Source organism: Sus scrofa, chromosome 1 (genome assembly GCF_054392235.1).
Source record: "Sus scrofa isolate SSC_HxYL_T2T_F1_AM1 chromosome 1, Sscrofa_HxYL_maternal_Yorkshire_Landrace_v2.0, whole genome shotgun sequence".
Classification (NCBI taxonomy): domain Eukaryota; kingdom Metazoa; phylum Chordata; class Mammalia; order Artiodactyla; family Suidae; genus Sus; species Sus scrofa.
Genome location: NC_139383.1, coordinates 105,191,130 through 105,203,424, shown reverse-complemented (window position 1 = coordinate 105,203,424; position 12,295 = coordinate 105,191,130). Strand labels below are relative to the sequence as shown.

Here is a 12,295-nt window from a genome sequence, read left to right as displayed (position 1 = left end):
CTTTGTGAAACGGCAGCCTATAATGTAAGGATGCCTTTCTATATTAGTAGTGAGCTCAAGCATCTTTCCTATGTTTACTGACCATCTGTATTTTCCTGTTTCACTAGGAGACAGGGAATCTATCTAGGAAAAACTTGCCGAGGCCATTCCTGAGCTGGAGCTGAGAGGCCTATACAGATGAGTGAGTCTGGTGTTTAAATCTGTGATCACTTAGCCCAAGAAAAAAGGGAACCAAACATGACCTTCTCAGAAAGACTTGCAATTCTTCTCAGGCTGGAACAAAGCAGAATCAGCAGCAATAAGCATGAAGGAAAAACCAGGTGGGGAAAAGAAGTTTTGTTTTTCTTAAAGCTCAAAAGTCCTAATTTGGATTACAGGGGGAAAATCTGCTCTTGCAAAGACTATGGAAATCTGGATAAGCTGTTATTCTTCTGTTCTCAGTCTTCCAATCTGCAATATCAGGATAACAATCTGTACCACTTTTTACCCCCATGTAGAAATTTTGAAATAAATACTCTTTTAAAACTCTTAAAAGAGTTTGTAGAAATTCAAGGTTTTGTGGGCAGCATCATCCAACACCTTCCAAAAGCTTAAGTGAGATGAAAGAACTGTCGTCCTTTGAACAGCTTTTTGGAGTGAGTTGCTCTCCTGAATTCCTGCCTGAAAAGCCATGGCGCTGCAGAACAATGAATTACCCCCTAAAATAACACAGCTCTACCTTTCAGTCTCAGAAAAGAAATCCTAGAAACTCTCCACTTTATAGGCATAGAAATCAAATCCCTCAGTGGTCATACAGTCCTTCTGGGGTCGCCTGTTCTCTGGTTCAGGCTTTTAAAACACCAGTCAACACACTCTCTGGTCTGCAGCAATGAGGTGTTGCAGATGCCAAGATCCATCCTAAAGTCAGATCTGTCTGCTATAGACTCAACCACAAAAGTGAGGGTCCACACCTGTGGCGTCAACAGTCCCCAACACGTCACGTTCCCATTCTTAGGCCAGAGCAATCACGGAAAGGAAAGAGAAATGACTCCTTTGAGGTGTCAATTATCAAAGCACAAAGGAAAAAAACTGGTACCAAAGAGTTTCCTTTAACAAAGCATATGAAGTTAAATCAATAGAATTTACAACCAAGGGGTGTTTCCAAGCAGCAGGCCAGGACCAAGGAACAGATCATACCAGCTGCTGCTGCCACTTTCTTTCTAAGGCTTGACCTCATCACCACCTTTTACGTACCACATGAGATCTTAAGACTTGGCAGCAAGAAAGAAATGGTGAATCTTCATCACATAAGAGAATCTTTGCCTAAAACCATCCCCAGCTAGAAGGCATGCTACCCCCACAGTAGCACAATGACAGCTGAATTGAGCCAACAGTGTCATGACCTTTGCTGGGCTAACGGGTGCTCTCTTCCACATCTCTACGATGGTCAGGAGCATCACCTGCATCTTTTCCTGAGCTCATTGCTCCTTCTGTATTTGCCACTGCCTTCTTTTGCTCCGGCAGATTCTCCCAGCCAAAGCTCCACTGTACAGACCAGGAACTTCTCTAATTCTGTAAATCAGTGTGCTCTAAACCATGGAGTTAAGGAAGTAAAGAAAATCATACCTACCAGGGATCTAGGAGGCTCACTCCTTCACAGATCAGTAATATGGTTCAAACAAAACCTAGAGGAAATTCACCTTATTTCACAGTTGCAAAATTGGAACTGAAGAAATATTTATATATTTGGTAAAGGTTATGTAATTTTTCTGTTTGGACTAAAGATATAAATAGCTGTCATCTACTGTGAAAAATATACAAATATGGGAAAGCAAAGCCAAAAGCCAGCAGAGTAAAGAGAAAGCCAGAGTAGGATTAAGTACTAGTCACAGATGATTTTACTTACTCATGCCTTGACTAGTCTTCAAAAGCAGCATCCAAGGGCAAAAGGGGCCAAAGGTAAACAATCTTCTTCTAGAGCCCAAGAAAAGAAGTTTCTCATAGGCACTAATATGTCTAGGTCTCAGATACAGGGTAGTATAAGAGAACCATTTCGAAAAACCGAAGACATTTTCTAACTGTTAAAGTATATTTTCTAATTGTTAACACATCTCTTTCCTGTGTAAGCAAAACTAAAAATCTGATGAATATGGATATTTTAATAAACACAAGCCTTACTCTCCTGAGTTCCCCAGTCTCCTTTATGTGAAGCTAAGTTACAAAAGTCTTAAGATGTTAATGTGGTGGTTCCTACCATTTTGATAACCAAATAAAAAACCTGAAAATAGAACCACATTAGGAGGAAATTTATTTAGGCTATTTTTGAAACATCCTGTATTTGCTTCAACCATGAGCAAAGTGCATGTAGTCACAGCATCACCCTGGCACGCTGGTCTCTGGGAAGTAACTGTCAGCTGAGCTTTGTTCCCAGGAGCAAAGAGGCCTAGCACTAGGGAGTCTTCAGCTTTCTCTGAAATCTCACTGGTCCTAACTGGAATGGGGGGTGGGGGCTAAGGAAAGCTCATGCAAAGCTATTTTTATCTAGATCTAATAAGCCAAAGCCCACTTGCAAAATATTCTAGGAGTAGGATACAGCTGTTGCTTGGAAAAGTCAGGGCAACACGTAACAATAAGATCTGTTAACAAAATATAATTCACTTTAACATTCAAAAGCTAACTTGAGAGCTGCTCCAGGCACCATCTAATTAACTGAAGCAGATAGAAAAAAAAAATCCTCAGAAATTATCATTGTTTAAATACACTCTATTTTATTTTGTCTTAAAATAGTTTAACCTTTATGCTACAGACTTATTTCAAAAAAAAAACAGAAAATCTTATCTTGCACCAAAAAATATATATATAACACTCTGTTTTATTATTTTTTTTCTCCAAAGACCATTAAATACTAAATGGAAACAAAAACTAAATAATGAACGTAAAGAAGAACCAAATTTTGTTTTAAAAACTAGAGTTGCACATTTTAAAACATCAATTCTAAGCAATGATTTGTCGTCACTGCATCAAGTCCACGCTCACACTCCAGCAACAGCAGATCTGTTAACCACCAAGTGCATTGGTTCCTAGCCATACAATGGCTAACATTTCATTCTTCACGGTAAGAGGAGCAAAAGGCTTCAAAATGACCTTTGTACTCTTTAAAAAACAAAACAACAACAAAAATATTTCCTAGTTATCCAGTGATTTTTTTTTTAAGATCACTACCCTTTAAAATTTGTTAAAAGAATTAGAAGTACGTAGTGTTTTAAATAAAATGAAAAAATACAACAGCATTGGACTAAAATACGTGATTATTTTAAACAAACAGTGCACAATCTGAGGAAGTTTGGTTAGGGCGCAATCATTTTTATATATACATGGAAGTCACATCACACACATACTGAAAAACAGGGATTAGGGCTCTTTGCCTTAAAAAAAAAAAAGTTTAAACTAAAAGATAAAATTGTGTCCCCAGCTTTTTCAAAAACCTTGTGACACAGTATAAAAAGCAGGCAACAAATTCATTTTTAAGTTACCTATACGGTGCTAATCTGCTAAAAGTAACTGACTAAACTTGCAAATTAGACAGTTCATATTCACAATTGATAATAATAAAAGCAGAGCTGATGGGATGCTCAATTTTAATGGCGTCCATTCAGTCTGGCCCCTTCCATCAAAATGAAAAGACAACTACTGGCAAACAGTAATCACATGTTACAGGGCAGTCCAGGTGATGCAATAGCTAATTTACTACTCCATGGTTTCAAATTGGGGAGGGGGGCACTTAACCAAGTTAGTGCCATAAAACTATCTGTGACCCAAGTGTACCATTTTAGCAGAGATATCACTTTGAAGAGACTGTGAAGCATAAAGAAGAATTTGTGCTACCAAATGTAAAACTCTGGTTTAAAAAGACCCCCTTAAAAGAAATTTTAAATGTCACAGAATTTCAGACAATTTTATCTTTAATATCTTGCCAGCAATCATAGCCTGACTCTCCTGGATCTGGCAACGAAAAAAGAATTGAAACATAGTCTCTCTATAGTTAGTAAGTGGAAAAGTCCCAACCTAGTAGGGAGAAAAAAGCTGACTTTCTAGCATCCCTTCCCCTCCTTGCTTTTTGCATCTTAATTTTTGTTCTGGTGCATCAAGCCAGGTAGTCAAGGTGCTGGAAAAGGGACAGATGAGGGCCAAGTGTATGTATATGGAACCCAATGTAAAAGCGAAAGGCCAGAAAAGAGCTTCGTTACAACTTCACCCTTTGCTCCCAATCCACAGTGCACACAGCACACCAAAAGAATTCTCTTTAGAGGAGGACTATTAGGGACCTAAAGAAAATTGTCCTGGAAATCACCTGCTATGTGGAATTGGACAAAACAAAACAAATCGTTATCATAAGAACAGGTAATGCGGGAATCCCTGTTGTGGCTCAGAGGCTTAAAAACCTGACTAGTATCCATGAGGATGCAGGTTCAATCCCTGGCCTCGCTCAGTGGGTTAAGGATCCGGTGTTGCCATGAGCTGTGGTACAGGTCACAGACGAGGCTCAGATCCTGTGTTGCTGTGGTTCTGGCGTAGGCCAGCAGCTGCAGCTCCAATTCAGGAGCTGGGGATGTCCATATGCCACAGGTGCAGCCCTGGGGAAAAAAAAAAGTATAGGTAATGCAAAAATGTTCTTTAAAATGGGACTCTGCCCTGATACTGGGGGGAAAATAAGCTGCAAAAAACTTCAAGTCATATAATCCACTCTATTTTTTTCCCAATGATTTTCCTGGAAAACACAGACCAGAAATTGTACATTTCTGCTTTGTCTAGCATTTTAATTCAAGTCAAAAACAACATGTAACAGTAAAATTCAATAAATTAATCCTAAAGTAAAATGTGAAGGTCCAAGGATACACCAGTAGTGAATCTGCAGAAGGTCCTATTTTGCTCTGGCCTCTAGGTCTTTGGTTTTTCTCTAGAATTGTGGCTGTGTGAAAGGCTTGGTATGAGGTGCTAAAACTGGAAGTTCATGATCATTTAAAAAGACTGGTCTATTAAATGTAGATTGATAGAAAAATGAAAAGTTGATGAAGAACAGAGGCCAGATCACATGAGATGTTATCAGAGAAGGTCAAAGAACACAAGCTTAAATACACTCCCATGGAAGAGGTGTACGGACAAATGAAAGCAGCAGGAAGAAGGGGAAAGGAATAAAAAAGTTTTTACAAAACACAGCAGAAAAGGCCAGGCAGGTGGAGCCAGGCAGACTCTGACACAGGCGCACGCGGGGGGTGTCTCTTTCACTTCAGCAGCCCCACAGTGCCACCTCACACAGTGCCTTTTGCACAACAGGCACTTGGTATATGCGTGTCAGCTGAATGGAAACTGAAAATGGTAGTTCTCATGCTCTTACGCTACGGAAGAGCCCCCAAGGCATTTGGGGAGGGAGGCAAAGGACTACAGCCACATTATACAGTAAAAATGGAACGAAAACATTAAAAAAGCAAATAAACTGTGAATAAACAAAAAGTGAGGTCTTCTAAGCCAGTATTACTTCACTCCTCCCTGTGCACAGTACATAGTGTTTCTAACTCTAGGTATTGCTTGTAAAATAATTCACCAGTAACTACAACGTTATAGGAAAAAAGGTAGTAGCTAATGCCACAAAACTCCAACACTGGCATTTCCTGAATTCCCTGAAGCTCCTACTACCCCTTGTTATTCCGGTTAGATGCTGTAAAACTTACAGTGCCATTAATGTGCTTGCGTCACATTTCTTATGGTGTATTTTGATTTTTCCACTTTTAGAAGGCAGAGGAGAAAAATACCCAAATATAGCATCAGGACGTCAGCTCAAGTGTCAAACAGTTGTTGTACAGCCTTTATAGAGAAACTGGCTATGAAAGAAGGCACTGTCCTCTCAGATCTGTAAGTGTCAGAGCCTTAGAAGCCACATAACTTTTCATATTCTACCTACGTAGCAGGTTCTATGTTCTCCCATTATATGAATAAACCGGGGGGAGGGGGGGAATCTCTTAATACTCCCTTCAGATGCCCAAACCTCATGGTGGGTATCTATCTGAAATGCCTCTGCCCCAAAAGGAGATGTTTTCCAAAGTTATGAATTATTGCAACAAGGAAATCAACTAACTCACCTTAGCAGTATTTATAAACACAAAGGGGCATATCAATTATTTGTGTTGTAGGAAGTCAGCCAGGAGCAAAGTCAGGAAAGAAGGCAGAAGACTTAAGCTAAAAGCAAAGTAACACTTCTGTCTTCTATTTTTAAGGACAGGTTTTCAATGCACATGCCCTACGAGGTACCAGTAAGGACCCGACTAATATGTGTGCAAACGCCCTAAGGTGGGAGTGCCAATGGGTGGGCTGACAGTGGTCAAGTCTAGATATTAATCTTATCACACAGAAAAATAAATACAAGATTCGAAAACTGAAATCCATTTCACCTGGTAATTAGAATATTATTCTAAACAGAAGGTAGAGTTTCCTAAGATTGAAAGTCACCAAATAAAATGAAGTTGTCTAATAACATTCATCATTCTCATATTCCTACTGAAGGAAAGAAGAAAAATTCTTTTCTCTGTGATAAGTTATTTTCCTAAGTGACTTCTTTTAATTTAAAAAAGGGGGGGGGGCAATTTTCCATGAGTTATACAATGCCACAAACAGCTTCTGAGGCTGAAGCTATGACAATGAACTTCCATGTCACAAAGAGGAGGAGGAGGAAATTGAAGGGAACAGTGCAGGAAACACAGTGACATTGTATTACAGTAGGTATTTACGTCTACTATCCTCATCCAATGTAAGGTCAACAACTTCTGCAGGCGAAGCCCAAGTCTGCTGGGGAGTCACAGCAGTCCATGACTGTGTTTGCCGGGTGCTAACATACTGTGCGCCAGAGCCATGCTTCCATGAAGAAACACTCTGAATCACACCTCCTCGAGGATGGACACACCTGCAATTGAGATGAGGAGCAAAAGCACGGTTAATCCTACCACAGGAAAAAGAGAAGACAAGATAGCTTCACCTGTACCGATCAATACCTTTACTAAGATAAGCCTACTCTGCAAGTTCATGAAACCCACAACCAATATATCCTTCCCCTTTTTCCTCCTTCCCTCCTTGTCTGTCTGTCTCCTCACTTCTCTCAGGTTAGCCGAAAAAAACCAAGGGTCTTGTCTCAGCCACAAACTCCTGAGTTATGTCTAGATCTGTTATAAGATAATGAGTAAGTTCATGTTTCTCTGAATTCACTTAAGCCTCTGAGGTCCTCAGATAGGGCAGTATATAAATCCAGACAAAATTAAGATGTCCAGACAATCTTAGTCTGAGCAAATGAAACAGTAAGAAATACAGGTGACACAACATTGTAAATTAACTACACTTCAACAAAACTTTAAAAAATGGGAAGAAAAAATTACAGATAAAATTTGTTCTTAAAATAAGTTCTGTGCCATATTTGGTAATAATACCTTCATAAACAGGAACAGTAATACCCCTTTTACAGGTCAGATTTCTAAGTATTAGGTCATGAGTACTAGATCAATTTCCTCATCCTGAAGGTTCACAACAGAAACAGTGGAAGTAGCAAGGCTGAAGTTCTCACTTTAGATTCTCTAAAAGTGTTCTATCAGAGGGACAGAACTGCTTTGCTGACAAATCTCACCAAGAGTTCACTGGGAGAAAACTGTTTCAGAAACATCTAAATACTGAATTATACATTCCAGTCACATGATAGAATTGTGAACCTCTAGGATGAACCACTGAGTTTTGATTTAAGTGAGAGGTAAGCAGGCAGCTCAAGCTATCAGTGCTCCTTATGTCCTCACATCTAAATTACAGATGAGGAGTTCCCACTGTGGTGCAGTGGATTAAGAATCTAACTGCAGCAGCTCAGGTCACTGTGGAGGTGCAGGTTCAATCTCCAGCCCAGCACAGTGGGTTGAGGATCTGGCACTGTCACAGCTGTGGCATAGCTTGCAGCTGTGGCTCGGATTCAATTCCTGGCCCAGGAAATTCCAAATGCCGTAGGTACAGCCATAATAAATAAATAAGTATATGTGAATGTGAATGTGTGTGTGTGTGTGTGTGTGTGTGTGTATGTAACAGGCAGGTCTCTATGCAGCATATGTGATAAGTGACAAGTGGCATGATTCTGGTCACATTAACTACTACAGTGGATCTTGAGCAGCTGTTCTGACAACCTGTACACAGTGAATGACACTGAGTCATTTGAGGACTCCAGCTCTGATCCCATGCTACCTCCATCACCAGGTTCAAAAGAAAACATGTGAGGACCAATGGAAAAGGTTTAGCTGCAGAAATGCCCCTAAAGGCCCTTAAGCTCATGGGAAAGGCCCTGTTTCTTCAGAGGCTATCCTGAAAATGACTCCCTGACCAAGAGGTGCCAAAAACAGGGCCCTTAAGGCCAGAGTAAGGATAGAATATAGATTTGTTACAGTACCAGGGGCCATCATCTTTTCAGAAATGGGCTAAGTAGCAACTAACCCACATTAGAGGCTACCACATTTTTTAAAGATTAGCTCGTAAAAAGCATTTAAATAAGACACATAAAGTCCAAAGTCTAATCCAAATCTGTCTAATCCACTAAATATACTCAAATTAAATGATCAAGTGTCATGGAAGAATGTCACCAACAGAGTCTGTTCAAATTTTAAAGAAATGATTTTTGATGACTAATGGCAAGAGAATACTTAATCAAGTTTAGATTAAGCAATTTCTCCTCATTTGACAATAACAGCAGGCCTATGAGGTAGATGTGGAAATTATTACCCATACTCTGACAGGGAAACTGAGGATTAAAGAGGTTACATGGTTTGCCCAAGGCCGTACAGTTTGAAAGTGTAGGTTAAGGAACTTCAGCCTAAGTGTGATTTCTGGTTTAATGCTTTCTACAACATCATTTTGTCACTTTACAGATGTGATTAAATTGGGTAAGGCAAACATACTAAGAGTCAGAAAAGTGAAAAGATAGGCCAAAATCAATTAATTTAAAACTATAAAGTTCTTCAACAGTTCAAAAGCTCATCTGTATAAGTAGTAATTGAAGTAAAGACGGTTAGAAACTTAGAAAAATTCAGAGAATAGTGGCTACCAAAAAGTCAATGTAATCTTTGACAGAATTCCTAGAAATAACTCTGCAATAAAAGTATATTTAGTCCCAATTGTTACCCTTCACTGCTCCCTAAGTATCATACAAAGTAAATCAGGACATAAGGTAAGAGCTCTAAAAGGGATCTAATCCAATCTTCGCATTTTGCAGAAGAGAAAACCAAGACTACATGAGAACTGTCCAGGGTCCTAAGAAAGTAAAGCACAGAACCAGAACAAATTTAGGTCTCCTCTGGAGAGTTTATTTCCAACTAAATAACTGTATCTTTCTCAGGCTACACCTGAAGTACTACATACTGTGTTTGATGGTAAGGAGCCTGGCCCCTGGGGGCCATTCAATACAGAGCAAAGCAGATTCTAAAGTGTCCAGAGGAGGAGAGTGAGAGGTTTAGAGATGGTATTTACTAATAGAGTATAGAAGATGAGGCACTTCTTCAGCTACCTAAGTTAAATCACTTCTGTAGTTACGTCACAAAGAATTCCAGTTACCAGAATCCACACTGTGCTACTTTAAGCAAAAAAGGAAATTTACTGGAAAGATACTCAAGAACCTAAGGATGATAGAACAACTAGGTCTCACTCATTTGACCCAAGCCCCAATTTTCTTCATCTGTTTCTCTTCAAAATTTTAGATTCTCGGAGTTCCCATTGTGGCTCAGCGGTAATGATCCCGACTAGTATCCATGAAGATGCGGGTTTGATCCCCGGCCTTGCTCAGTCAGTTAACGATCTGGCGTTGCCATGAGCTATAGTGTAGGTCTCAGACGTGGCCCAGATGCGGCGTGGCTGTGGCTGTGGTGTAGGCCACTGGCTGCAGCTCTGATTGGACCCCTAGCCTGGGAACCTCCACGTGCTGTGCATGCAGCCCTTACCAAAAAAAAAAAATTTTTTTTTTAGATTCTCTGGAGAATGTGATGAGCCCAGCTTTCCAGTCTCCTATTAACTGCAACTGGAAGGGCAGCTGCCAAAGAAGGAAGAAGCACCATGGAAAGCAGCTCCTCCACCTGTACAGAGATCTTGAGACCAAAAAAGAACCATGATTCAGTTTCTAGAAGGCAAATTTTGGATGACCATTACTACCCAACAAGTACAGCCAATCTGCCTTCTAAACATTCAAGCAATTGCTGGAGCATCTGTCAAGAATCTTAAAGAGTACTGTAAGATGACTTCTAAAGTATTATCAACTTCAGTAAGATTTTGAATACAGGCAAAACTATACTGTTAGAAGTCAGGTTAGTAGTTACAGGGGGCAGGGGCAGGGGTTGTAACTGAAGGTAGCACAAGGAGGACCTCTGTACCTCTGTCACCTAAGTATAGGTACACTTAACAACTTTTCTCTGTGTGTTGTAAGCCAAAAAAAATTCAAAAATGTTTAATGATTTAATGACCTCAACCACCTTGACTAAAATGGCAGTTAGAAGATGGATAAGAACAGAATAAGGTTTTGAACACTTTTTTTTTTTTTTTTTTGGCTACCCAGAAGTTCCTGGGCCAGGGATCAGATCTGAGCTGCACTGTGGACTATGCCACAGGTGCAGCAACACCGGATACTTAACCCACTATGCTAAGCCAGGGATGGAACCTGCATCCCATCACTCCCAAGACACCACAGATACCATTGTGCCATAGCTGGAACTCCCATATTTCTTTTAAGTATGGGGGAAAAAAGGTCAAACCCTTTTATAAGATGGTACATCACAGAATAACGTATACCAGATAAAGAGGGGAAAAATCGGAGTTCCCATCATAGCTCAGTGGTTAACAAATCCGACTAGGAACCATGGGGTTGGGGGTTCAATCCCTGGCCTCAATCAGTGGGTTAAGGATCCGGTGTTGCTGTAAGCTGTGGTGTAGGTCTCAGGCTCAGTCTGGACTTAGCATTGCTGTGGCTGTGGCATAGGCTGGCAGCTGCAGCTCCAATTAGACCCCTAGCCTGAGAACTTCCATATGCCACGGATGCGGCCCTAGAAAAGACCAAAAAAAAAAAAAGAGAGAGAGAGGAAAAATTCAGGAGGAAATAGGACTACCACGATTGCTATAAATCCCATGGAGATGCATATAAAGGATGTGAGACACTCACAACTGTGTAGGGCAACTAACATAAAATACAGCATCATGTATTATTATATATCCTTTTTTTACTATTAAAGATCTGAGATGGGAACATATTCAGGCTGTTTTATAACTGATCTAATCAGATTCTAGTGCAGATACAAGCTTTTTCTCTCACAAAATACTTAATCTGTATATGAATGGCAATAGGGCTGCACATATTTTGAATCTTATAACCAAGAAAAACTGTTTAGGCCTCAGTTCAATACCCCATTCCCTCTCTGAATCCACTACTTATAAAGAGTTAATTTTGACAGAATAATTTCCTGTTCTTCATACACTAAAACCAATAACAGAGAGAGTTAAGAGTAGAAAAAAAAAAAAAAAAACACAAAAAGAGGGCAGTCTCTGATGATCAGCTGTTGACATAGTTACCTTACTATTCTAAGAAAACAACATTAAAAATTAATCATTTTTGCTCTCATTTACAGATCCTGAAGGTGACCTCTTAGATAAGATTCCTACTTATTTTTCCTAACTAAAGATGAAGTGAATCCTTGCGGCTTCAGGAAAAGGCTCATCTGCCTTCCTTGCTTTTTCACGGATCTAGGAAACAATGAATCTTAAATGCCAAAGCCTTCTCAGAGTTCCCATTGTGGGTCAGTGGTAATGAACCCGACTAGTATCCATGAGGATGTGGGTTTGATCCCTGGCCTCATGCAGTAGGTTAAAAATCTGGCATTGCCGTGAGCTGTGGTGTAGTTTGCAGACACAGCTCGTATCCCATGTTGCTGTGACTGTGGTGTAGGCCAGTAGCTATAGCTCCAATTCGACTCCCAGCCTTGGAACTTCCATATGCCACGGGTGCCGCCCTAAAAAGCAAAAAAAAATAAAATCCTTCCCATCAATTCTTCTGATGAGGGGTGAACCAACATTAACCAATAACCACAAGACTGAGTGAAAGGAGGTTTAAGGGTCTGATTATTCATAAAAGCTTCAGATAACGGGTACTGAAGAACTGTTTCAACACAGTTCCATAACATAAAGATCTATAATACCATAGGCATTCATCTTCCTAGGTCAATTACCAATGAGGCTCATAAAAGAAAAGAAGGAAAAAGGACCAAAGATA

At 40.0% G+C, this 12,295-nt stretch overlaps 1 protein-coding gene across 9 annotated transcripts in view; it reads right to left on the bottom strand.

Moving 5' to 3' along the window:
- Positions 1-2,727: 2,727 nt before the first annotated feature.
- Positions 2,728-12,295, bottom strand: part of ARK2N (arkadia (RNF111) N-terminal like PKA signaling regulator 2N) — an 86,362-nt gene continuing 76,794 nt past the window's right edge. For all 9 annotated transcript variants that reach the window (XM_003121416.7, XM_003121415.7, XM_021092553.2 and 6 more), the window contains one exon: positions 2,728-6,934. In XM_003121416.7, the coding sequence (XP_003121464.4) occupies positions 6,745-6,934 (190 nt within the window). In that variant the 3' untranslated portion in view covers positions 2,728-6,744. The remainder of the gene's footprint in view (positions 6,935-12,295) is intronic.